General features: G+C 39.0%; 1 protein-coding gene across 1 annotated transcript in view; it reads left to right on the top strand.

Moving 5' to 3' along the window:
• The window catches only part of lamc3 (laminin, gamma 3), a 130,578-nt gene that overhangs the window by 34,066 nt on the left and 70,119 nt on the right, over positions 1-26,393 (top strand). Inside the window, exons 3-6 of the mRNA XM_034123598.1 lie at positions 6,205-6,335; positions 9,733-9,899; positions 21,589-21,777; positions 23,338-23,455. Coding sequence (XP_033979489.1) covers positions 6,205-6,335; positions 9,733-9,899; positions 21,589-21,777; positions 23,338-23,455 — 605 coding nt within the window. The remainder of the gene's footprint in view (positions 1-6,204; positions 6,336-9,732; positions 9,900-21,588; positions 21,778-23,337; positions 23,456-26,393) is intronic.

The following is a 26,393-nucleotide window of genomic DNA, read 5'->3' as shown; positions in this document are numbered from 1 at the left end:
AGCAGTGATCCAGCTAATGCAGTAAAATCATAGCCTGGAGGTACAAAAGAGGCCATAGCCTACTATAATTTGTCCATCAGAATGACACTGTGAAGCACAAAGAAAGGGATGCATTTTAAATTCAAGCCTTAGAATAAGTCTCTGTGTGCATATAATACACAATAAAACAGGACTATAGAAAAAAAAACCTTCTCTGATAAACTTATATTGTCAAAAAATGTTCAGTGGACGGATCACTTTTATTTTTTTCCATAGAAATCACATTCATCAACTGGCTTTTCTTATAGTGAGATAAAGTTTGTGAATTTGTGTCAGGGGTTTAAATGACAGTGTTTACGTGCAGATTGTCAACAAAGCATTCAAAGATCCCTGTTCCTCTCTGTGCTATGTCACTGTGCCACTTCCTCTGCATATGGCTCATACAGAAGCATGCATAATTCATGAGGCTTAAAGAAGGAATTGCATCCTGACTGTTTTATTAGCATTTTAATCCCTTTGCAGATTTAACGCTTGTGCCTCAGTCTGAAAAGCACATATAGAACTTTCCATGCTTCATTTGCTCTTTCTACACCTTTTTTTTCGTTCTGAGAGATCAAGAAAACATTTAATGACAATTACAGGTGTTGTTTGCTCATGTATGTGTCACCTGCATACATATGCTGTTCTGTATCATACCATTGTAATGTGTTGCCAAATGATTTTAATTTGGAGTAAACAACACTCACCTTGTAATGCATCATTTAGGGGTTTTCTGTAAAGAAATGGCTTACTTCAAAGAGGGCTCTGTTGTCAAGTTTGTAAAGCTCTCTTTTTTTCAATAATCACGTAGAAGATGAAAGCTGCTTTTTGAATTCTAATTTAATTTGTTCAGTCATCCATTAAAACGGTTTGTCTGTCTCTCCTGCCACCAGTCCAACTTCTCTCTCTCTCTCTCTCTCTCTCTCTCTCTCTCTCTCTCTCTCTCTCTCTCTCTCTCTCTCTCTCTCTCTCTCTCTCTCTCTCTGCCTCTAGAAAGCTGTGTGGCAAATTGGAGCTCCAGCATTGAATGACAATGAGTAAAAGGGGAAAAAATACATATTGAGGCCACAGTGAACTTAAGCAATTAAATTAAAAAGTTATTAACTTCGGAATGAGGGACACTGCTCCCGTCAGCGCCTGCAGCCAGAGTTCAAGGAGACAGACAGACTGATACCGGAAGAGGGGGGAAGGGAAGGAGACAGACATGTTTGGGGGGGGGGAGACCAGGAAGATTTTAGAGGTGAGGGTGAAGGTGACAAGCCCTGAGCAGTGATGTGCTCTGAAAACTGTGTTTGATATCCTCAAAAACTTCCCTGGCACCTGCTCGTTTGATCATTAGACCGTTATTGTCTCAAGCAAAGCACTGGCTCATTGCCACACTCAACGCCTCAGCCTATCCCTAAGTCAGCATCATTGTAGTATTGTGAGGCCAATTTCCAAGGGAGTGGGAATCAAAGTTAATTAAGCTTTTGCTGCGGTTTGCACGAATAATATGTAATGGGCTGACTACTAATTAACCCTAAGACACTGCTTCCGTTCAGCGCAGTAAGTGATATTTGGAACTATGTCTGTTTTTACTTACACACTTAGCACTGTTCTACCAAGCACAGCTAATAACTCTACTATATGATAATGGTCTCACGCTGGTGATAAATGGTAGAGTGTTTGCTTTAGTGGTGTGTAAGAACTTTAAAATGCTAACAATGCATTTTAAACTGTTTATCATCTATGTGTGTGAAAACTGCATGTTGGACGCAAAAACAATGCAGAAACAGTGTTGAGAATTGACCATTATTAATAGAGGCTTGAATCTCTTGCATTTTGAATGAGCTTTATTGTGCTTTTTGGGTTTTTATTATAGGGTTTTGTGCACGTAAATGGCCAAAGGCTAAAGTTCTCTCCAGGGGGAGCACACATTGTACATGATAGGCTAAGGGGCGGGACATCTCTACGCAGGTGACCAATCATGATAGAGCCGGCCAGACTTTTGAACACTAAAGCATGTAAACAAATCACAGTAGGGGAACAAAACACAACTATGAAACCTGAAAATTAGCATAATAGGGCCCCTTTAAAATTACGATCATCCATCCATCCATCTTCTCCCGCTTATCCGTGGTCGGGTCGCGGAGGTAGCAGTTCCAGCAGAGAGCCCCAAACGTTCCTTTCCCTGGCCACATCAACCAGCTCTGACTGGGGGATCCCAAGGCGCTCCCAGGCCAGTGAAGAGATATAATCCCTCCACCTGGTCCTAGGTCTACCCCTCGGTCTCCTCCCAGCTGGACGTGCCTGGAACACCTCCCTAGGGAGGCGCCCAGGTGGCATCCTTACTAGGTGCCCAAACCACCTCAACTGGCTCCTTTCAACGCGAAGGAGGAGCAGTTCAACTCTGAGTCCCTCCCGGGTGACTGAACTTCTCACCTTATCCCTAAGGGAGACGCCCGTCACCCTGCGGAGAAAACCCATCTCGGCCGCTTGTATCCGCGATCTCGTTCTTTCGGTCATGACCCATCCTTCATGGCCATAGGTGAGGGTAGGAACGAAAATGGCCCGGTAGACAGAGAGCTTTGTCTTCTGGCTCAGCTCTCTTTTCGTCACAACGGTGCGGTAAAGCGACTGCCATACCGCTCCCGCTGCTCCGATTCTCGGGCCCATCTCACACTCCATTACGATCATCAGTTTTTTCATTATTTATTTTATAATTTAAAAAAAGGTCAGGTCATTAGCATTGTGTCCTTTTTTAGTGCTAATAGGAAACATTGTATTTCAGTCAATAATTGATCACATGAAAAATAAAAATTAAGTTTACCATTGCTTAGAGATAGACGGAATACATAAAAAACAACAAAACAAATATCCAAGTGGATGTCAAACATTCAGAAATCAGCCAGCATTAATAAATTATTTGCAAATTTTAGTCATGAAATATATTTATCCTAAAACACAGAAAATATTTCATCATTGTTTTTTTACGTGGTTGCATCTTTATAACACTGCTACCTGTGTGGCCTTAATGTAAGTCCTTTGCTGATTAGAAACCTCACTTATTGTGCAGGGCGCATGCATTATCATTACGGCAATATGTATATTTCCTATATAATACCAGGAGAGTAGACGCTGAGATAATGACAAGGTAGAAAACAGGAGCAATCAAATATCATTTGTATTTTTTAAGCATGTCAGACAGGAAGAGAATCATTTCCTATCCCTTGTGTATTCTCTTAATTTGTTCTTTAAACTTTTTTTAATGGAAAGTTAAACTATAATTTCCTTTTTTCTGTTTCCCGTCCATTTTCTCAACCTGACTGACCTTCATTTTACCTTAATTTGCTACCTTGCAGCTACGTTCCCCATCTCAAACCCCACCACTCACCTCTAATAAAGCATGAATGGAAATCATGTCATGTCCAGGCAGTGTAAAACAAAATGAAGAATGAGCATCTGTTTTTCCCTGGCCGCTACAGTGCATCAGGTTCATTCAGTGTCTTCCAAACCCCATTAGCCAGTAGAGTCATGTCAAGCAGGGGCAAAGTCGATAAGCACAGCCGAAACAATAGCATGCCAGCCAACTGCCCTCAATGCTGCAACTCTGTAGTTATGGGTGCTTCAGAATAAAGGCCCCATAGCCCTCAATAGCTGCTAAGGCACAGAACTGTCTGAAAGTGCTCTCCAGCTAGCGGGACAGTGCAGAGATAAGCCTGGCAAGTAAGGAAAATAAGAGATGAGGTGTAGTGTGAAGGCAGAGGTTATCACAGGTGGGACACTGAAGGTGGGATGAGTTACAACTGCAGAACAGAACTGCATTTTACTGAACCACCTGGCCTTGTTAAATTCTTGGTAATTAGAAGCTTTAATACACAGTTTCATTGATTGCACATTGCTGAATAGACCAAACTCCGCTCTGAATAGCCTTTTTTTCCAGTAGTCATGCTGACACCATCCATGCAAGCGTTAAACCAATCAGGAACACATGTGCAGCATATTCACACCAGATGTTCCGTTAGGGTTTATGACCTCTCCATGCCTCAGCAGTGTGTCTTTAAGGTCTGTAGGCACAGTCAAAGCAGGTGGTCTTAATCCCAAGACCCTCTCCCTTTGAATCAGGAGGATGGTGTTCATGCTGACAGAAGAAGAAAGCCCCTGAGAAGCAGCTCTTTTTTGAGACGACTTAGTTGGAAACTTTTACTGCAGTGCTATTTTAGGCTGAGAGAGATCACGCTATACCTGCGAAGAGAGCCTCAGAGGGCTCAGTAGTGTCATCTCCCTCTTAAAACTAACCAATTAAGCCACTTTATTCACTGGCTCGACAGAGAATAATGCTTAACTGAATTGTTTTACATTTTAACTACTATCAAGCTAAAGAATAAAAATGGTCAAAGGTTACTATACAGATTCTGCACGGCCCTATTTCACAATGTTTTTATGTACAGTATAATGGGGAAGAAACTAATTGTACTGACAACACCGGCAATTATGCACCGTCATTTTAAGTGTCTGAAAACAACATATTAGAGATTTTGCTAGAGGATTAGGCTTTAAACACCTTGTCTAAATCAGCGAAATATTCAGCCTTGACATCGAAACTCTTTCAGATAACACAGACACGCTTTCCGTCTCTAAGGAGCCAGACCTGGTTAGAAACCATAACAAAAGACTTGATCAAGTGAAATATAAAGATATAGGTTTTATTTCACTTCTTTCTATATTTGTTTCAGACACTTATACAAATCTGAGTCATTGGCAAGAACTAACAATTTGAGTGGAAGTTCATTGATGGTGCATTAATGCCTGGAAGGGTTACATTGCAGTCTGTTTCACAGATGGCAACAGCAGCGTTCTTGCTCAATACTAGACCAATAAAAAGTCACTTAGACACAAATGTTGGGCAAATAGCATCTGCGTTGATGACTACCTGAGCTTCTCTTTAAAGGACTATACCATCTATTCTCATGCAGTTGTCAGCAGGGACTGTTTCTCCTTATGTTCTGTCGCGCTTTTTTATGTGCATGTTTATGTTAACAGATGTAACATAAACCAGACTTTTGAAATCAGTCTAAGACAAGACTGAGAGTATCCAAGGATATCTCTACAAATGTTCATCAAAATGCAGCATTTAGCATCTAGTTTTCACTCGAAGCCAATAATGTCTGTAGGATTTATCCTCTTGGGAACATGTGTGTCTGTATATATCACCTACAGACATGCTGCTATCATGATAAGGTTACGGTATGAATCTTTTACTACTTCATCGGCTATTTAATAGGTGTTATCTTATGGGATTCAGCACTACAAAGACCAGCTGTAGTGCCTGGAAAAAAAACATGAATGAATGAATGAACCCATCACATGTGTTTTTAGTCTGAAGCCCATCCGCTCCAATCTCCCACTTCCACACTTCAAAGACCCCTCTGGGGACAGGCTTCAAAACGTACAGCATTACAGGATTTTACAACCTCAGTCTCAAAACCAGCCAAGAAACAGACAGAAAGTTTCTCCTCAGCTATTTGTTTTAAAGTTGGTTCTGTTACGAGGGAGAGATTTCTCATGTGAATTTTGTTCTCCCTTTACCTGGCCGCACTTTTATCTTCCACCCCACTTCCTGTTAGCTTTTCTCTGTTTGTGTTATCCCTCCACACTTTCTTCTCCCACCCTCGCTTCATCCTGTCTTTACCTTTGCAGTGGGCTCAAACAGAGGAGCTTAAATCATATCAGGGATGGGAGCTTTGCCTTCCGCCATCCATTATACCCAAGTAGTGCTGCTGGTGTTGTCTCTTTTCTCATGTTTCTTTCATATTTTGGCTTTCAGTCTCCATTAATCCCCTTCGTTCTTCACCCATCTTTCTGACATTAACTCGATTTCCTACACCGTACTCATTATCTGCCCATTACATCTGCTCTATCCCCTGCCGTTACACCATCACCCCTGTCTCCTTTCCTTGATCCACCAGCTATCCATTTCCACTTTTTCTTTTCTTTGCTTTGCCAACTTTTCCTGTTTTATGTCCTCACACCTCTTCCTTCTCTCAACTAAAGCCCACTTTGTGTTTTTCCTCCTCGTGTCTACTTTCTTGTACCACCAAGTGTGGCAGCCACCAACACACTGACTGAAGTGGCTAACATCAATAGCTAACATCAGTCTCGCCCTGTTGGCCCTGTTTCTTCATCCCTATCTTTTTTCTCTTCCAGGAATGGGTGACAGCCACTGACCTGCTCATCTCTTTGGACAGGCTTAACACCTTTGGAGATGAGTTCTTCAAGGACGCTAAAGTGTTGCGCTCGTACTTCTATGCCATCTCTGACTTCTCTGTGGGTGGCAGGTAAGAGACGACAGAAAACGCTGCATAGCCAACACACGCTTTCTTGAATGTTCAAAGTTTGTCTCTTTCACCTTGGATAGTCGGATGAAATTGAAGTTGAGCCAAACAACAAATGAAAACTCAAAAGGCTGGTGGTGTATATATGTGTGCCATGGTGCTTCTATTTATTGCTCAAATAATTTATAATTTGAGCACACAGCCCTATCTATTACTAAATAAATGTATGTAATGCTATTTGGCTTTTCCAAATTAGTTTTGGAGGAAACACAACTGCTGCAGGAATACAAGGCATACGATGCACATATTTTAATGAGCCCAGTGTTAATGTCTTTGATCTCACATATTGTTCAAGTAAGCTTCATAAAGCAATTGGTTATGGTTAGGTAACGATTATAGTTTTGGTTACGATTTTTCAAATTGTCTCAACTGGTCTCAAGGACAATTGTCAGTATTAAATAAATACCACAATCTTCTTTATTTAAATATCTTTATTATAAACATTTTACATGAAACTACACCTATTGTCATAACGGTTTTTTCACAAGCAACTTGCCTACAGGAGCAATTTGGGATTAAGTATTTTGCCCATGGGAACTTGGACATGTAGACTGCAGCGGCTGGGGATCGAACCAATGACCCTCTTATTGGTTGACCTTTAACCCCTTATCCAACCTTGCAGTATACAGGTTTGCAGATATGCCTGAAATAATAAATCCTTCTCCTTTCAGGAGACTGGATTTTTGTAACCCAAGTCATCTGTTTCCGTCCCAAAGCAAGAAAAACAATCAACAACTTTTCCTAAAAATAGGTATGCAAAAAACTTGCTGTCCGTCAAAATACAATTAGATGCGAATATACAATATTATCCTGCTTCCTCCTTCCACTTCTTTTGGTTTATTACTCAAAGTAATGAGAGAAGACGGGGTGCCAAGGATCAGGCTGCACCTTGGCGTCTCACATAGAAGTGGACGATTAAGTAGTCGAGATGAAGCCTTCACACTGAATATAAATCTGATCTGACACATGTCATAAACACTTAGGATCACTGCAGTGACAGGACAAGTTACCTACCAGTGCCACAGCACCTGGGGGAGAGACCCACATGAAAACACGTTAGCCTTGTGCTTTCTGTATCAGTAAACAAGGCTTTACACCTCAGTGCTACACCTCGCCAAGTCCCGCTCACAGAAGCTGTGAAAGACTCCTTGTCATTAATACAGAATATCAATGCAGCCATAACCCAAGGTGGACTGCTGTCAGAAGAGATGGGCTAGAGTTCAAGTGGAGACAATCCATATAAATGAGAAATGCTGGCAATGCATTTGCTTTTAAATATATTTTTATTGGCATTTCTTTATTTTTCAGCAAAAGACATTATAGAAATGTATAACCCCCCCAAAGAAGAAGAAATACAAATAACTGAATACAATAAAGTTACAATTACAAAAAAAAGTTCTTAAATTAATAACATAAAAAAATATACATATACATTGACAGTGAACAATAATTCAAAAGAGAAAACTGAAAATAACATAAATGTAAAAAAATGATGTAATAGAATGTGAAATTGTCAAAAGGTTAAAACAGTTACATCATATCCAATCATATCTTGTCTACTAATTGACAAGGTCGTATCTAGTTCCGTTCCAAACTATGTATTTCCCCTAGGGCTGTGCAATTAATCGTATTTTAATCGCAATTACGATTTTGGCCTGCCACAATTACGAAAACAACATAATCGAAAAAAACAATTATTTAGCTTTGCTAGGTTGTGACAGTGCACTGCAACATATTTGATCTAATTAATTTTGGTCTCATTTATTTGTATTTATCATATTTATATATGTTTAGTAGCTTGTGGAAGTGCGCTCCAAAATATTTGTTGATCTTGTTTATTGGTATTTATTATTTTGATATTATTTATTTAAATGTATCATTTATTTTTGTATTGGTTTTTCAGTTGAATTATACGTTCAGGGTAATCAACAGTTAAAAAGATACTGTTCAAATTATTATTTGTATTTGTTTTAAAGTTCAATAAATGTATTTTTTCAAAGTCAATGAATAATCGTATTTAATAATCGTGATATCAATTATTGACCCAAATAATCGTGATTATGATTTTTGCCATAATCGCACAGCCCTAATTTCCCCCATCATTTATAGAAGGTATCAGACTTTCCATTTATAGCATAGGTTGATTTCTCTAAGGCCAGACAATGAGAGAGGTTTTTTGGTATTGCATATTTTCATTCTAACATACAGACTTAACGTCTTTTGAACTGCACATATGCTGCCTGCTCATGTCACCTCCCTCCCTTGATATTCAGTCAGAGTGATCACAGAGCTCACGTCTCCTCCAGCAGAAGATCTGATATGTGGATTGGAAGCACTTTTGGAGTGACTGGGTTGTTGTCGTCACAGCGACAACAGAAATAACTGGGTCTGAGCCTCAGGCAAGCGTGCGTCTGGATCCTCGACAGCTGGCTAAATTTGACAGAGCCTGCCACTCAGCGACAAGTCTCCGTCCCCTATCACAGCCACTTGACAAAACCTGACGACAGTGCCAGGAAGTATTACACACAGGAGGGCGTAGCTGCCACCGCGCTTCACTGGAAATAATAGGCTTTCCTAATGCAGGGAGAAGAAAAGGCAGCAGATATTAGCTATCTGGTTTGGGAAATGTACTTATAAATGTTTATCTCATGATTATTTGTTCAATTTTGATCATTAAAAACATACATTTATTTAAAGATACACACACATTAAAAAAAGTTTATTTATCAAACGTCACAAAACTACAGATTAACAAGCATGTACAGTATGACAGTTTTAAAAGATGAATTAAATTACAATAAAAACAATGATGGAACATGAAATACAAATAAAATAGATACAAATGAAACGAGATGAATCACAACAGAAAGACAATAAAAAATACAATCAGAACTATCAAATGAAATACCGTAAATGTAGCACTCAGGAGGACAAACATATCATCTCTTTTTTTAAAGGAGTCTTCAGCACACCCTTAACAGTTTGGATAATGTCTGCCTCCCTAATAAAAATAAATATAAACATAGGAGTTCACATAGATAAACATGAACACAAACGCCAGAGTTACATGCTTCTTGCTGTTACTATTACACAGTGTATAGCACTGAGTGGAGTTTTGAATAGTAATGTTTCTGAATGGAAATGAACACCCCACCTCATCTGAAGCCATGTTATAACTGTTAAAGATGATAGGAAGTGACAACTCACCATGGAAATCCCTTCTCACTTTCCCCTCTCCACTGACTGTGTGTTTCTACTCAGAGTCAGTGAGGAGAGTCAGAGACAGAGCAAAGTTGTTCTTCATCCTTTCTACATAACTATCTGTCTGTGTTTCCCTCAGATGTAAGTGTAACGGTCACGCCAGCGAGTGCTTTGAGGGGGAACACGGGGGGCTGGTGTGTGCCTGCCAGCATCACACGGCGGGAGACGACTGCCAGAGATGTCACCCCTTTTACCAGGACAGACCCTGGGCCAGGGCCACGGGGGACTCTGCCAACGAGTGTCTGAGTGAGTAGCTGCTTCTGGACCTCCGACACACACACAGCAGGGAGAACCTCTCGTGCAGCTTCTGCATTTGTTGCATGAGAGAGTAGATACTATACAACAGCATGGCAACGTTTTCATAGCAATTGAAAGGCAGGGTTCTTATAATGCTGTAAATTGAATAATTTGTTGTTATGTTGAACAGAGCTTCAACAGCATTTGTTGCACAATATACCAAAACTAAAAAGGTATCTCAGTAACTCTGCCTTTGAAAAGAAGTTCACTTTAAACACACACTGTGAGTTGAGTGTAAGGCAAAGCACTTTGAATTGCCTTGTGTTAATAGGTGCTATATAAATAAACTTGCCTTGCCTTGCCTACAGTATAAGCCATTGTATTAGTATCTGTAGAGAATGACAGTTTTAATAAGAACCTTAGGCCTACTTATAATTTGCTTGGAAGTGTATGTGTGCTTCCGCTCCCTGCAGGCATACTCGGCAAGCCAAACAGGGCTGTTTTTCTCCTATATGCATGCTGCAGATAAAAGTGACAATCTAAGACTAATAGCACATAATAAGGCGCTAAAACACTTCAGCCAACAGTGATGAGTTGCACCTATACGAATGAAGATAATGACATTTAAACTTTTTTGCTCGCATCTTGTTAATTGCAGCTGCGGCACCTTAGAGCTTTACTCTTTCACTTGGTACTTTTCACCATAAAAGCCCTAGACATATACAGTACACTGCTATGTGTTTTGTCTGAGGGAACTTTAATTGACACAGAACCTTTCGCTTAGACGCAACTCAACTAAATAATTGACAGCACTTTTCGCACTTATCTCTGCTAGAATGTTACCTGTTATAGGCAGCAGTGTGTCATGTGGATGTGACGATGTGAACGTGTAAAAACCTGGTCTTAATTAAAAGTTGTTCCATTACTTGTTGGAACTTAACTTGTTCAAACCTTAGACTGTATGGTTCAAACACACACATTACAATAATTAACTCCTGTTGCATTATGGCTTTGTGTCCATCCTCTACTGTCTTGCATTGACACTCACAGTATTTTATTTACAAACACAAATTAATGCAAATCATTCTGAATCAAAGTGAATTAGCTGAAGTCTATAAGTACTGGCTCCTTTGTATGCACATAATGTTTGCAGGCATCCCCACTTCATAGCGTCTTTATATATGAATTAGTGTTATTATTGTTATTATCAGCTTTAGCTCATCACACTGCATGTTAACTGAATGCTTTTGGGGAGCAATTGTATTTGGCTGAGTGCTAAAACCCATAAAAGAGAGTGTTTTGATTTTGTATTTTTGCTGAATCCCATTAAGTAGCAAGCTTGTTTTAATTACTATTGGTGGTTCCAAGCAGATGGCGTCTTGAATGAGAACTGCACCCAGCTTAATCAATGTGGTATATTAATAAATAAACACAAACCATGTAGAGGAGAGACAGAATGTGGAAACGTAATAATAAATGCTCAATGTAATTGCACATTTCTTTCTTGCACAAAACTCATTTTGTTTCCCCACCAACATTTTATATTTCCATTTTTTACAACAGCCATGATAATATTCTCTCCCTGACATAGTTTTATGTGCATTTGATTTGCATCCGGGAAATGAAATACAATAAATGCAACAAGTAGTAAGATATTAAAGTTGTTTTTATGTTTCAAGGGTTAGGGTTAATCTTATATCATCAATTGTGGGCCAAGGTCAGAAAGGTTTTCGCTTACTAAAATCTCAACAAAAAAAATATTCTGGACAGTTTAAAGAATCTGTTAACAAAGGATAACAATATTTCATTATCACCAAAACAACCAAAGAAAGGAGTATTAATATGAATTAACATTACTTTTTTTTTACATAAGTCGTTCATAAAATGATCTAATAATATATAGTTTGGCATTTTATATTGGGGAAAATAAGCCTTTCATATGTTTCTGTACCTTAAGACGATGTATTGCTTGGTATGCTGTAAAAACTGACTACAGTTGCTGTTATTTTGTCCACGTTTTACTACTGAGGGGTGAAAGTGTCATGATGGTCCTGCCTCCCCGCTGCTAGTTATGGGAGAGATGTCTTCAAGCTAACAAATGCAGGCAGAACTATCAGAGGTCTGAGGTGTGAAACATGTGTGGGCTGAGACCTTTTTTATACCTCATATTAAGTTTGGGGTTGCAGCAGCAGCACCATTTGAAGTGTGAGACTTTTTCTGCTGAATGTAATTTTTGACGATTGTGAAATAAGGTGGAAGGGATGAGGTGCTCTTTCAGAAGCCGGCTGGATTGAATAAAAGGAACACGATCTTTGGCTTTGCAGGAACTGTTCAAAAGCAGAAAATGAAAGTCTTGCGTGGCATTATTTTTAGCGCATGGCTCAAATTGCTGATCTTCAATACATTTGATATGTGTGCCACTCTGTGCACGTGTTTGCTTTTGTATTGCTGTTTGCATAGTGCATCCATCTGCCATTGTTTACTGTAGCACTTCAAATGCATGTTTGGTTATGAATGGATTTGGATTTAAAATAATCTATAAAAGCCATTTAGATTAACAAAGCACCAGGGGAAATTATTCTGTTTCACATACATTGTGTATTTAACAATGACATATACAACTATTACACAATAAGCTGAAGAATATCAGTGGCTAGAAGTCGGGAGCTTAAAGTTATACATGCTAAATAGTGATCTTTCTAGTTTTGATGATCATAGTTCTTTTTATTATAATTTCTTTTTTTTATTGAATCGTTTATTTGGCAGGGACAATGCACAGTAATGAACACTTAAAACATTCAAATGTATCAAGCGTAACAGTGCCAGATTTAGCTTTGAGCTCATTTCCATCCGCAGTCCCTCACATAAAACATTTAAGAAAATTACATTTTACAAACATAGCAAAAACAAAATACATGATATGCAAAAAGTGCAAGAGAGCAAGAGCAGCATACACAAGTATTTATCACATGGTAGTACACTATAGCAGCAACGACATATAAAGTGCAAGAGATGATACAAGAGATGCATAAAGTGCAAGAGGAGATACCCCTGTGTTAAAGTGCATTTAGCGGTGATTGCACGTCTGGTTGTTTCTCAACCATTCTTTGAGTTGACCTTTGAAGCTATTGAGAGTGGGGCAATCCCGTAACTCAGTAGGGAGGCTGTTCCACAATGAGCTGCCTTTAATGGAGAGGACATTTTGTCCAAAAGTGGTCCGTCTGCGGTGGACCTCACAGTCTCCTCTGGTTTCTGACCTAGTGCAGCGTCCAGAGTGTTTTTTGTGGATGAATTCCCCTAAGGGGGGGGGGGGCAGTCCATGTAAACATTTATAAAAAAAACACATACTTTTAAAAGACTTAAAGTGGTCAAAAAAATTTTGGCTTTCTGTCAAACACCTTGTTAGCTCTCTTGTACAGCTGTTCTATGGGTTTCAGGTTTGTGGCACAAGCAAATGACCAGTTTGTCAAATATATAATATTTCTTCTTGTAACTTCTGACACTGTTTGTCTGTATGTACTGTGGAAATATTATTCTTACAAAGCATTCCTTGCATTAGGTATTCAACAGTTATCAGAGATCAGAAGAAATTCAGTGATTAGAAGGAGCTTTAAGTTCTACATGCTAAATAGTGATCTTTTTTTTTTCTTTTTCTTTTAATAATTGTCCTTGCAAAATATTGATCATTTCTGACACCGTTTGTATTTATTTATTGCATTCACTGTGGTATTTCAAAACAATCTTCCCAAAAAAAACAGCACTGTCATTTCCAGCTTATGTAAATATAATTTGCATATTTTGTCAAATGTGAGAATATAGTCTGTATATCTTTTTTGGCATGCCAATATAGTACATAGAACCGCTAGAATGATCATAACTGTAATTCAGGTGTTATATCAAGCAGTAGTTTAAAAGCTAAAGCACAGTGCAGCAGCAGAACCAGATATAGTTATCAGGGTTCTTACGGTCATTAAAAACCTGGAAAAGTCATGGAAATTCAAAATGCAAATTCCAGGCCCTGGAAAAGTTATGGAAAGCAATATTTTTCCCAAAGTTTTGGAAAAGTCATGTAAATCTAACTAAAGTTGCATCAAATATAATTTATATTTGATCTAATCGTCGAAATAGTAATACTATAATGATAATAAATACTGTATCGTATAGTAATGAAACGTAAAATGTCATTTAACTGACGAGGTATTTTGCTGGTGAGAGATTTTAGTTGCTTTAGCGTGTAGAAGCTAGTAAGCCTACTATTTGATTTGTTTTTAGATAGGCACAACATGTTTCATATGCAGACCTTATTTTCCTGTTCCATGTTAAAATAAACCATTTTCAGTGGTACCGCTGAGAAAGGGTAATTTCTTTGGTCATGGAAAATTAGGTAAAGGTCATGGAAAAGTCATTGAAAATCCTTGGTGAAAAAGTGTATGAACCCTGAGTTATGTATATGGCAGTATGGCACGCTCATGCAAATAGAGGTAGCAGCCTATTGACAAATGCTTTACAACATCGCCTCCAATTATTGAGGCACAAAGGAGACATGTTGAAAGGTGGTGATAAGTCCAAACACTTGCGGTGCAATTATTTGGTCTTTTTACAGTGAGCGGTATCGCTGCTTATAGCAATTTCATACAAATCTGCCCAAAATGTCAAGTGTCTCTTTCAAGCAGCATTTTAGCTAATAATCTTTTAGCAGAGGGAGAATAAACTATAACAAGATCATGACCTTTTGCGGCTCAGAAAACCGTGCAATCCAAGCATTAGAAACAATTGAGATAAAATCTGAACTTTAGAAAATAAACACAAAGTGGCATACAGTTAATAAACTCCCTAATTTCTGCATTGCAGTCTTTTTGCTTCCTTACCTCTTCATCTGTAAATCCTCTTTGGCACCGCATGCAGTACACCTAACTGAGAGGCTTTGCAATGTACTACTCAAATGTGTGGTTATATAATATCACATAAAGACATTCTGGAAAATCCAATTGCAGCACACTGTTTATAAAACGTGTCTCTTAGTACAAGTATGCAAATCATTTGAATCAAGCATCACATTTTCTAAAGATCAAATAATGTAGTGTTAGGTGACCGGCAATACACATCAACCAGAATGCCAGGAATAGTAGACAAGCACATTAATTCAAACATATTAAAGTAACCCCATTGTGACCCTTGATGGAAAGTGTGAGTGTAATTCTTTGGTCAATTAGGCAAATTAGCGTTGTCCTCCCACACGCTATAACACAACCTGCCCTACTAATGCAGTATGGTTGCTTCATTTTTTAATTCTGTATTTATATAGAGAAAAAAACTCATCTCATTATCAAAGTAATATACATCCTGCCCACTGAGCACAGCCGCATGTCAATTGTGCTTATTGTATTTTAAGATAGCAGACTGCATGAGGCTTAAAAGGCAAAAAGATGAACAGCAGTGAATACCTTGTGTGATTATTACAGCTATCTCCGCTATTGTTATTGTGTGAATCGTCGTAGCAGGTGGTAAATGGAGGCTTGAGGGGGGCTTTTTATGTAAGTCTGAGTGTTTTCATTGGTAATTCACAATCGGTCGAGGTTGTTCATCACAACTTGATATTGGACTGCTGATTTGTATGCTCGCTGTTTGCTTTGTGCTCTTAAAACTAGGTGTGGAGAAATATGCAAAGAGTAGGATGTTTGTGTGTTTCTGTGTGCGTATCTAGGGTGAAATAGGGTGTCATTACCATCAAGATGCTCCCCCTCTGAGACTGAAATCATTTACAGCCCGAGCAGGCTGCTGCGGGTCGTCATGATTTCCGTTGTTTGTTTGATGCTGTCATCGGCTTAGCCCGAGGCGGTTCCAGTAAGAAGACACTTTAAATCCTTCTTTTTGCCACTGATTTAAGGTTGAAGGCTGCAGTCGTAGCTCGGAGACTGTGATAATGATTTGAAATATCAACAGTACACTCATAATACTGCAGATCATTATCATCTGAGCCTCCTGGTAGTACTCCCACTGTGAAATGAGATGGATCTATAATAAAAAATGAAGCCGAGTTTAATCTCCTCTTGTATTTTTCATTTAATTTGATTTGTGAGAACACATTCTATCTAGCAATTTACAAAATAACAAAACATGATCTACCACTGAACCGCAAACGCCTCCGCAGAAAAACAAAATGTTGTGAAATATAATGTAGTCCAATTTACAGACAGCAGGTAGGTAGAAAATAGGCTGCCAAAATGTCATGATGACATGCGTTGCAGTTTTTTAGAATTTATAACTAAAACAAATGTCTAGAAGCCAGCTAAAGGGATGTTTAAAGGGGCCCCTTTGTGCTTGTTGTGGTTCTCCCTTCCCTGTAGTGTGTTATATAGGTCTATGCACATGTAAATGCTCTGCAAAGGCTAAAATCCCAAAGTTGAGGCCAGAGGGAGTTTCTCTCCCTCACACCTGCCTGAACGGCCTCCATTGGTTTCCTTTTGGAAGATTAAAGCATGTTGTCACAGTAGTCCAAGTAAAAATATAGACCTGAAAATGAGCCCCTTTACAGTAAGTAATGTATGGATGTATAGCAGCACCTGTTTACAACATGTAGCACCAACCCAGGCTAGCTGTTCCCCCACTTTCAGTCTGCATGATAATCTAACTTGATAGTCTCTTTATTTTCCTTTATTGCACTGTTCTTATATATGATTTTATTTTATTTTCTAATGTTGAACTGCTCTTACGATATAGGAAGTCAGGTATACTAAAATAAAAAACCAATTTAAACAACTTATCACTTTTTTCCTTATTCAGGCTAAGATAACAATACAGATGATATCATATAACATACAAACCAAAGGCTTCATTCTGCATTTCTCACTGCAGATACTGTCCTTACAGATTACCTTTGAATATCTGGAGAGGAGATTATGAGATTTCACACCAAGACACTTGAGCCCTCCTCTGGTTTGGTAAAGAATGGGGATGGCTGCTTTTTGGCAGTACTGTATCACAAATAAATATCCTAACCTAAGGTACAAGGCACAATAGAGTGTGTGTTAGGTGGAGGTCTGCTCTGTCTGTAACAGAACACCAAAGGTCACACAGATATGTACGCAGCATGATCCCTCACACACTGCTTTCTTATCAATGCTGCCGCTCTGCTCCGTTGGCTAGTCCGACATCTCATTCGTCCAGCAAATTAGATATAAAAATGAGGAATTATTGTGCCTGGAGGGTTGGTGGTCCCTCTCCGAAATACATTCTGCAACAATACTAAGAAATTATTGATATAGAAGGCAGAGGACAATAAGATGCTGTATTGCGTCACCTCTCATGCAGGTGTGGTGGAAGGTTTCATCTTCCTCAACATGTCCATTATTACAGCAAGAAGTGTGGCTATTCTAGCTCATATATAATATTGGTTCCATATTTTGTAATTGGTTCATCCCTTTTATTAATAAACATATATTTTTCATGTATGACATGTCATTTATATATTATTTTTCTGCTCATTATAGTCTTATCAAATAAACAGCTTTTTTATTTGTCAACTTAGTATGAGTTATATGCATCAAATTCATTTTTTTATGTGTGTTATTTTATATCCACTACCAAAAAATTCTCCAACCTTTCCTTTTTTGGGAAAACTCTGTTTTATTTGATGAGTAGTTGAGGAAGTATTCACATCAAAGTAGCTGATTTTCTGATGCTTTTCAATGAGCAACGTTGATAAAACATCTTATAACAATCCTTACATCCATATACATTAGCCCGCCCACTCAGGTCACATGTGCACAATTTACTGTCTGTCCCACGTACCCACCTTAAGACCCGCGGTGATCGAGCGTTCGAAGCCGTGGCTCCTAAGCTATGGAACGCTCTGCCCGCTCATCTACGGTCTGCTGACTCTGTTGACTCCTTTAAAGCTAATTTAAAGACATTCCTGTTTGGGCAGGCGTTTGGGTAACCGGTGTGCTTGATTTTATTCTATTTTATACTACGTTTTTATTTTGTATTCATTGTGTTTTATTGTGTTTTTATTGTGTTTTGATTATGTTTTGGTGCTTTTATGACTTCTTAGCACGTGGCTTGTGTGTTCATTTATCATTGTACGATTCCTATGATGATGTTTTATTGTTTTGTCAAGCACTTTGTGATTTTGTCTGTAAAAAGCACTTTATAACTAAACTTTACTTACTTACTTACTTACAACATTGCTTTTCTATGACCAGATTGTACATGGTGCTACTATAGCATGCTGCAAAAAATGAGTGTATACTGTGCTGTTAGGGGCTGTGAGCAGTAGATATAGAATGAACATGGCTTTCACTGTGTGTCCAGACTAATGTCCATGAGACAGAGCCCCAAGGAGCAATATAGGGGCTGCGTCCACGCCTATATGGGCTTGATATGCAAATTAACGAGTCCTTGAATGCCCTCATCTGGAGTGTAAATTGCTGCAGGACTGGCCTGTCAGGAGAGGTTGGTGCCACTGGAGTCACTGGGCTGTCCCTTTTTTCACACACAGATAATGCAGCACTTTTTTGTATCTTGTACTGGAGACATGCACTTACATTGAAGTTGCGGAGGATCTGGTTATTCCGATTGCTTCGCTTTTTGATTTTGGACTTACTGAACACTTCTATGTGACAGACATGTATTACCAAGGGTAATGAATTTGTTACCATTCATACCAAACCAATAAACTAAAATTGACTCTTGAAAGTGTCACCTTTGCAAATGAGTATAAATACAGTTTCTAGGGAACCAATTCTTAACACAATGACAGTTCATACAAATCACTAACCTTGTGTAAAGCTAAGTGCTAAACATACATTTACAGTTTACTTCTTTACCTTAAGAAGAAACTGAGCTATCAAAAGTGCAATTGAGTAAAGTAGAATTTATGGCTGAGAAAGCTGCAGGCCACCACCACATTGCTCCATAGTGCTGTATTCTAAAGTACCTCTGTTGTAATACTGTTGATCTTTCATCCAAAAATGTGTGAGGCATAGTGTTTAGGGAGGTGGCTTCATCAATCACTAGAAAAAAGTCCTTTGTGCACTATAATTGTATTAATGTTGTGGACTCTGCCTTGTTTCTTGTGTGGAGCTTCCACAGTGGCAGTGAAGCAAAGGCTGAGGAATTTATGGGAATTTAAGAGGTTGTTGTTTTGGGTGGGCAGACCTAAATGTGGTCAAGATGGCCAAACATGAGGGAGGCTGTGTGGAGGTCTTTGTGTTGCATCGGTAGAAAAACATCTTTAAGTGATTTGCGCTGTCTCAGGTTCCCTCCCTGACATAATACAAGCAAAATACACCACCTTTAAACTGCCCTGCTACACTGGGCCTTAATCCCTGTTTTTAGAATACATTCATATATAAAAACCACTCACAAAGTTTTTTAATAGATTCTGAAATAATCAATGTTTTTTCTCCTTTGGGATTTGTTCTTGGGTAAAAACTGAAAGTTGTGCAAAAAACTTTGGTTATTTAGTTTTCGCACCTATTTCAAAAGTTACAAGCCTAATAAATGGGTGTTGTCAGTGGTTATTGCCAGATGGGGCAAACTGCACCTACTACATGAATAAACTATAATGTTTTCGAACAAAGATCAAAAACTATTGCCATGCCTTTGGTTCAAAATGGGACAGGTTAATTTCCAGTTCACATTTCGAGTCCTCCCTCCACCCAGAAGCAACTTCGGTTGACAGCATTATTTTCTTAGTTCACTCACCCTTTTCTCAATTCCTGTTTAAGACATGATATTGATCTTTATGAGATCACAGGCACAAGTTATTCTGTGCTTTTAAAAAATGTCATACATCTGATGTAGCCTTTTCTCAAGAACAAGTTTTGTGCTTGAGAAAGCCAATATGGCATTAACATCAAAGGCTGTTCATGGCAATCACATTATTTAACATACACAAAGTCCTCACAGTTGTGAACTAAAACTAGTCACATTCCTATTTTTAAGTAAAGATAACAAACCAAATAACCAGAAAAAACTGTAAAAACAAAAGCCCATTAACCAGGAGCTGCAACTAATTAAAACATTATCAAATGTACGTTTTGAAGTTGCCGAGGGGGATGGGTATCCAGATGTTCAGTTTGCCCTGAGGCTCAATCCAGGGTGACGGGCCCATCATTAAACAAACTAAATTTCCCCGCTTCAGTTCAGAATATGAATTAACTAGACATGACCTATAAACCTGAAGTTATGTGAATAAAACATCACTTTTAGATAATAGTTATCTTTTTGAGGATAGTCTGCAAGCATCAAAGCTTCTCCTGGTACAACACCATGGATCACATCACATTTTGAGAGGCTTTCAGAGTCAACGTGACTTTGTGGGACTAAAGGAAATGAAACAGAGGCTCAGCAGTGGCAGCAGCAGTATAGCAGCACGATAAAGACAGAGTGGATAAGAGCTGACAGGTAGAGCCGACCGGACGGATTTGTTCTTTAGTTGACCACCAGTGCCAATCAGAGCTGAGTCATGCTGCAGAGACTTTCTTTGTGGAGTGTCAGATTCTGTTTCCGTTCAAGCAGAAAGATTGTAGTTGTGAGAATAAGGGACTAGGCATAAGTTCGAGAGGTGATAGAAGTGCAAAATCAACTTGTCCTTTTTTTTTTTTTAGGTGTTACTCAATTTATTATCTTGACTGAGCAAGTTGTGATTGATGTTTTATAGGTCCAAATTGATAGAATAGAATTGGGAGGGATGAAACCCTCTTTAATGGTCACACATGCAGAGCACACAGCACACAGTGACATGTGTTCTCTGCTTTTAACCCATCCTAGTACCAGGAGGCTAGTACTAGGAGCAGTGGGCAGCTAGTGTACAGCGCCCAGGGAGCAATGGGAGTGAGGGGGGAAGGGGGGTGTCCGGTGCCTTGCTCAAGGGCACCACGGCTGGGCCCAGGAGGTGGACTGGGACCTCTCCAAGTAGCAGTCCACACTCCATATTGTAGGTCTGGTCGGGGACTTGAACCGGCGACCCTACAGCTCCCAGTCCAAGCCCCTACTGACTGAGCCACTGCCGGATAATAATGTATTATTATTTGATAAGAGATTAAACAAAGCTTTGTTGATGACTTTTAATAATTAAGTTACTCAAGGTCTTTGATGAATGGTTTCAGCCCCAAATGGAACAAAAAACTCTTAATTAAAAGCCTTTCAAACTTTCACCTTCAACCCAAAGTTTTTAACATGGGTTTTAAAGCAACTGTTGATCATTACATTTATTTAATAACGTGAACCGTGCCGAGTCTACTTATTTACAGGAAGGAATAATCATGTAGTTATTTCCGGCACAACAGAGAGCTTGATTCATAATAAAATGGGCAATTTCACCTAAATCCCCCCCCACAGGGCGACTGGTAGACTAAGGAGGGATTTGATATGAGGGGTATGAGCGCTGTGATGTTGTGTTATCAGCTGAGTAATTTGCTCTTGTATAAACATGAATTACTGTTATCTAAGTGCCCCCTGACAGCCGATTGGCTCCTCATTAGGCCTGTGTGAAATGAGATTAGCAGCGAGCCTCTAAATTATGATCCAATCCCGGAACACATAATCTCTCAGACATTCACCCTCCCTCTGCCTCTCTCCGTCTATTTCTGTCTCCTCTCTTTCTACCTCCTCTTCCTGTGAGATGCTCTTTCTTCCACGTCTCTCCTCACTTGACCTATTGCTCTTTCTCATTCTTGTTTTCCCTCCACAGAGTGCAACTGCAGCGGGAGGTCTGACGAGTGTGTGTTTGACGTGGAGCAGTACCGCAGCACCGGCAGGGGGGGGCGCTGTGTGAGCTGCAGAGACCACACCGACGGGCCCCATTGTGAGCGCTGCAGAGAGAACCACTACAGGAGGTCTCATGAGGAGCCCTGCATACCCTGCAACTGCAATATTAACGGTAAACTGCACAGAGCCCATTGTTTGCATAATAACTTGAAACCCCTAATTTTAATCCATGTAAATATCATTACTCATCATTTTAGTTCAGTCTGCCATGAGAACATTTAATTATGCTTAAATTGGAACGCCATATTGGCACAATAAGGCATCACAATGTAGCTACACAGAAACAGGACTCGTAGGATTAATGTTATTAAATCATTAATAACATTACTCTCACACATCGACTATTACTAAACTGCCAAACCTTACCTGAGTATTTTTTTGATTCATAATTAATACAATCTTGCTCGTCTTATCTCCTAAACATCTCATCAGATTAATCCTCGCCTTATGGTCCAAATGACCATTAAAATAAATCCATGATTTTGCTGTTAAGAATTCATTCAATTGACTCACTTAATAGTCTGTTTGCCAGCCCATAGAGTCCTATTGTGAACCCACAAATGTTTAGTGCCCCAAAGTATTATGATAGAAATGTATAGTTCGGGGTCCCCAGCACATAGAAACAGCTGGATGCTAACTTGCATGTTGAGCAATTTGCATAATTAGCATATGTTGCGTTAATTAGCATATGCAGACAATGGTCAAGAAATAGCTTGGCCGATTTGGAGAAGTTTGGAGTGATTTTGGAGGTTATTGAGGATTGAGGCAATTTCTCACATTTTCGGGATAAAAAATTGCAGTTTTAACCAGAAACAGTCCACATTTGTAATCCCGTTGGGATGATTTTGACGAATTTAGGGTTTTAGGAGACTCACAACTGCTATTGTGGATCCGAAAATGTATTCAACATCCTCAATATACTATAAAAACCACACCAAAATTGTCGAAATCGGCCAAGCCATTTTTTTGCTATTGTCTGCATATGCTAATTTATGCTAACTAATGCAATTTATGCCAATGGTGCACATGTTGCCGGCAGTTTCTATGTCCTGGGGACCCGTACTATACATTTCTATCATAAAACTTTGAGATACATTTGCGGGTTCACACTGCTGGCAAGTAGACTATAAAGTTATCAATGAAAAGACTCAGTGCTCATTAAACACCGTCTAATTTTAGTTGCAGGGAAATGTTTGGGCTGTTAATTACATCATGTTCAGTGCAAAGAGAGCGAACCACAGAGAGAAATGGACAAATACCTTAGCTAACTTTCGCTCTTCATTTCCTAGGTAGTGTAAGGTGATTGCACACAGTTGTTGGAGTCCATTATATTGATCAAAGGTTAGAGCAGACTCCATTGGGCTTTCTTTTTCTCTCCAAGTCCAACAATACCCCAGCTGGTCTTTTTTCTCCATTAACTTAAGCTACAGTATGTCAGACACAGCGTGGAAGCAAGGTTATCTCCTGCTCCTCAGAGCTCATCTCTGGGGCTTTTGAACAGAATTCAATAACAGGTATTCAGTTATCCCCATCACGACAAATTATTAATGATGTGCCGATGGATTTTTAAGTCCCTCCAACCACCATTTTCTTGAAATACTCCCTTTCCTTGTTTCCGTGTACCCTTTTAACTTTTTTTTCTTTCTTCTGATCCATCTGCTGTCCCGCCCAGGTTCACTGAGTCTGCAGTGTGATGTAGAGGGAAGGTGTGCGTGTAAAAATGGCGTGACAGGGGCGAAATGTGACACATGTCGGGCTGGCTTTCACTCGCTTGGCCCTGGTGGCTGCAGGTGAGCAACACACATGGTCAGAAAGACAATTAATGAAAGAAATATTTATAATAAGGCATCTTAAGGGGTTAATAGGAATAAACAGGTACAACAGACACACATACATCCTCCCTGTTTTGCAGTTGCACCATCCTACTTCCCCGAGCGTGAATTTATCAAACTCCAAAGCAGCCGTAAACAAGAGGATTTCATTTCTCTCTGTGACACCACTGTGAATTAGTGACCTTCTTATCAGCATGAGTCAGGATGTGCTCTACAGAATCTGTCTGCTAATAACCATTTCTAAAAAGGCAAAACAACCCGGAGCACTTTAATTTTCCACATGGAAACTTGAACTTAAGAAAAGCATCAACATTTGATTGAATCAAGATTTCCACAAATACTTTAATACAACTCAAAACAGGATAGTTTACTTATTTCTAACCTCTGTTAACCTCTACGATTCCTACGTGTCACTTCTTGGTACATTTGTTGGTCTTTATTAACGTATATTTACTGAATTGTTTAATCCACATTATCTCATTATTAGAATAAATGTCCATTTCATTTGTCTGAAATCTGATCTAATGAATCCACTAAATGCCAGACAGACAAACTAACTTGAATATTTAGCAGCTAAATAGCTAGGTACTTCTCAAAAGTTGGTGGAGACTAAAACATGCCGACACAGAGAGTGAATATTGGACTTGGAAACAACGGGTTGCTTAAAACATAACTCCAAATGATTACTAATATTGAATGTTTGGTTGATAATGTCTGGTGTAAACAAAGAACTCTTTGCCATTTCAACTTTATAGGAAGATACTTGGTCTCTATGTTATACAAATAATTGGACAACAATGCAACATTTTTCTCAAATGTTCAAAAATGTCAACTGAAAACATGTGGCAGCTAGAATAGCCCTCATCAAACTGAATGCTCCTCTGATGGTCCCAAAAGTAAACTTAACCCTTTAAAAACCTCCCTGCTATCCTGCAGATGAATATATAATGATTTAGTTAGGAAAGGTTTGTCTAGTCTCGCATACACAAATCTATAATCTCTTTTGACTTATCATCTATTTATGAATAGGCTTTTAATAGATCAGGAATGTCATCTTAGTAATACAAGCTTATTCCATACTTTTGTTTAATTCCTGACATTGAATTATTTAGTATGCAGGCAATAAATGCTTTTATTTATTTTTAGAGATACTGTTTGATGGTTCCTTGCTGAGACAAAGTAATCACTGATTGTGAAAAATATATTATTTCCAGATTGATGGCTGATTAAAATTGTTTGTCTATTAATTGAGGTGGTTCCCTGAATAAAAACAAAATGACCGTGTCTATTGAAGAAACTTTTTGTTATCAGTATTTGTATTCAGCTCTGATTTTGATTGTTTCAGTATGCTGAAAGAATGAGCTCACTGGGTTTAATTGATTTTAAGATAGGTTGAGTTTCTTTCATCCCAGAGATATGAGGCTGATTTGGTTTTGAGGCTTTGCACACTCAGTCTGGTTTTTTTGTTGCTTAAAGTGACATTGACCTACTGCATACATTTTGATGATAAAAAGCAGATTCCAACTTTTTCTGAACTGAGAGCTCTCCTACTGAGTATGCATGCATATGAGCCTGCATGATAATGTGTGTGTGTGTGTGTGTGTGTGTGTGTGTGTGTGTGTGTGTGTGTGTGTGTGTGTGTGTGGGTGTGTGGGTGTGTGTGGGGTGTGTGGGTGTGTGTGTGTGGTGTGTGTGTGTGTGTGTGTGTGGTGTGTGTGTGTGTGTGTGTGTGTGTGTGTGTGTGTTGTAAGAGAAGTATGTTTATATTCATAAGAAGTCCACCGTATCTCTCCCTGACCCCCTCTACCTGCAGAGGGAATGCTAAGATGTGAGGCCGTTGTCTCGCATAACAATGAATATTTGGTGTTAACACTATTTCTCAACACATCACTCTGGATACTGTGACAACAACAAACTCCCAAAAAATTGAAATTCAGTTTTAGCATTTGTCAAACATTTTCAAAATGTATTCTTGGGATTTTAAAGCTGCTACATTCAATATTTTTGTATTAACAATGAATGCAAGGACTATGCGTAATTAAAAAGAGGTGATGATAGTGTTAGTGTTTTTGTAGAACATAGAGTAGTTAAAATCCACATAAAATGAGAATTGGTTAGCCAACTGAATTTATTAATAAAGCCTCACTATCACGAATTTGCCTCAGGGCTTCACAATCAGAGAAGCACCCTCTCAGATATTATTAAAAAAATGCAGTTTCCTTAGCTTGCTGTTTCCAGTCCTTTGTTTTTCACGGACAAGCCCCAACGAGTGATTACAGTCCAGCTACAGCGGAAAGGCAAAGTTCGCTAGTTAAATAAAGTGGCAGATATGGTTCTTATAAGCTGATGGAGACAAGCCAGAACATGTTAAATAATTTGGAAACCCTCACGCCTAAGAAACAGAAATATGTAAACCTATAACTGACTTAGTATATTAAACTTTGACCAAATTCAGCTTGAAGTAAAGCAAACACTTCTCCCTCTCAAGTAAAGCTTTATGCGCAGTTGATTGTTTTTCCTTTAGCTCAGATGTATCACCTCACTTAAACAGAAAGTTCCACATCAGCTGCAGCCATCTTGGTTGTTTTGAAAAATCTCTCAACAGCAAACTCCTCTGTACAGTTAAACAGAACCCATAGTAGATAACAGTTGTCTGTCCAAAGTCAAGGGGCCACAAAAATGTCCAATATGTGCTTGCAAATTGGTACGATTCCCAGGCAAAGTGGAGACCAACTAGAGATTCAATGGGAGTATATTGGTTTTGCATCAGCCAGGTGCAAAACAAACTCCCAATGAATGCTAATATTGCTCCCAGTTCATCAGCCTAAATGGTTATTATGCCAGCACTGTGTTCACAGCTTGTTTTCTTTGCCCATAAACGTCCGAACGCATAAGT

The sequence above is a fragment of the Trematomus bernacchii genome, unplaced genomic scaffold (genome assembly GCF_902827165.1).
Source record: "Trematomus bernacchii unplaced genomic scaffold, fTreBer1.1, whole genome shotgun sequence".
Taxonomy (NCBI): domain Eukaryota; kingdom Metazoa; phylum Chordata; class Actinopteri; order Perciformes; family Nototheniidae; genus Trematomus; species Trematomus bernacchii.
The sequence above is the reverse complement of the archived record's forward strand: the minus strand, read 5'-3'. Positions and strand labels throughout refer to the sequence as shown.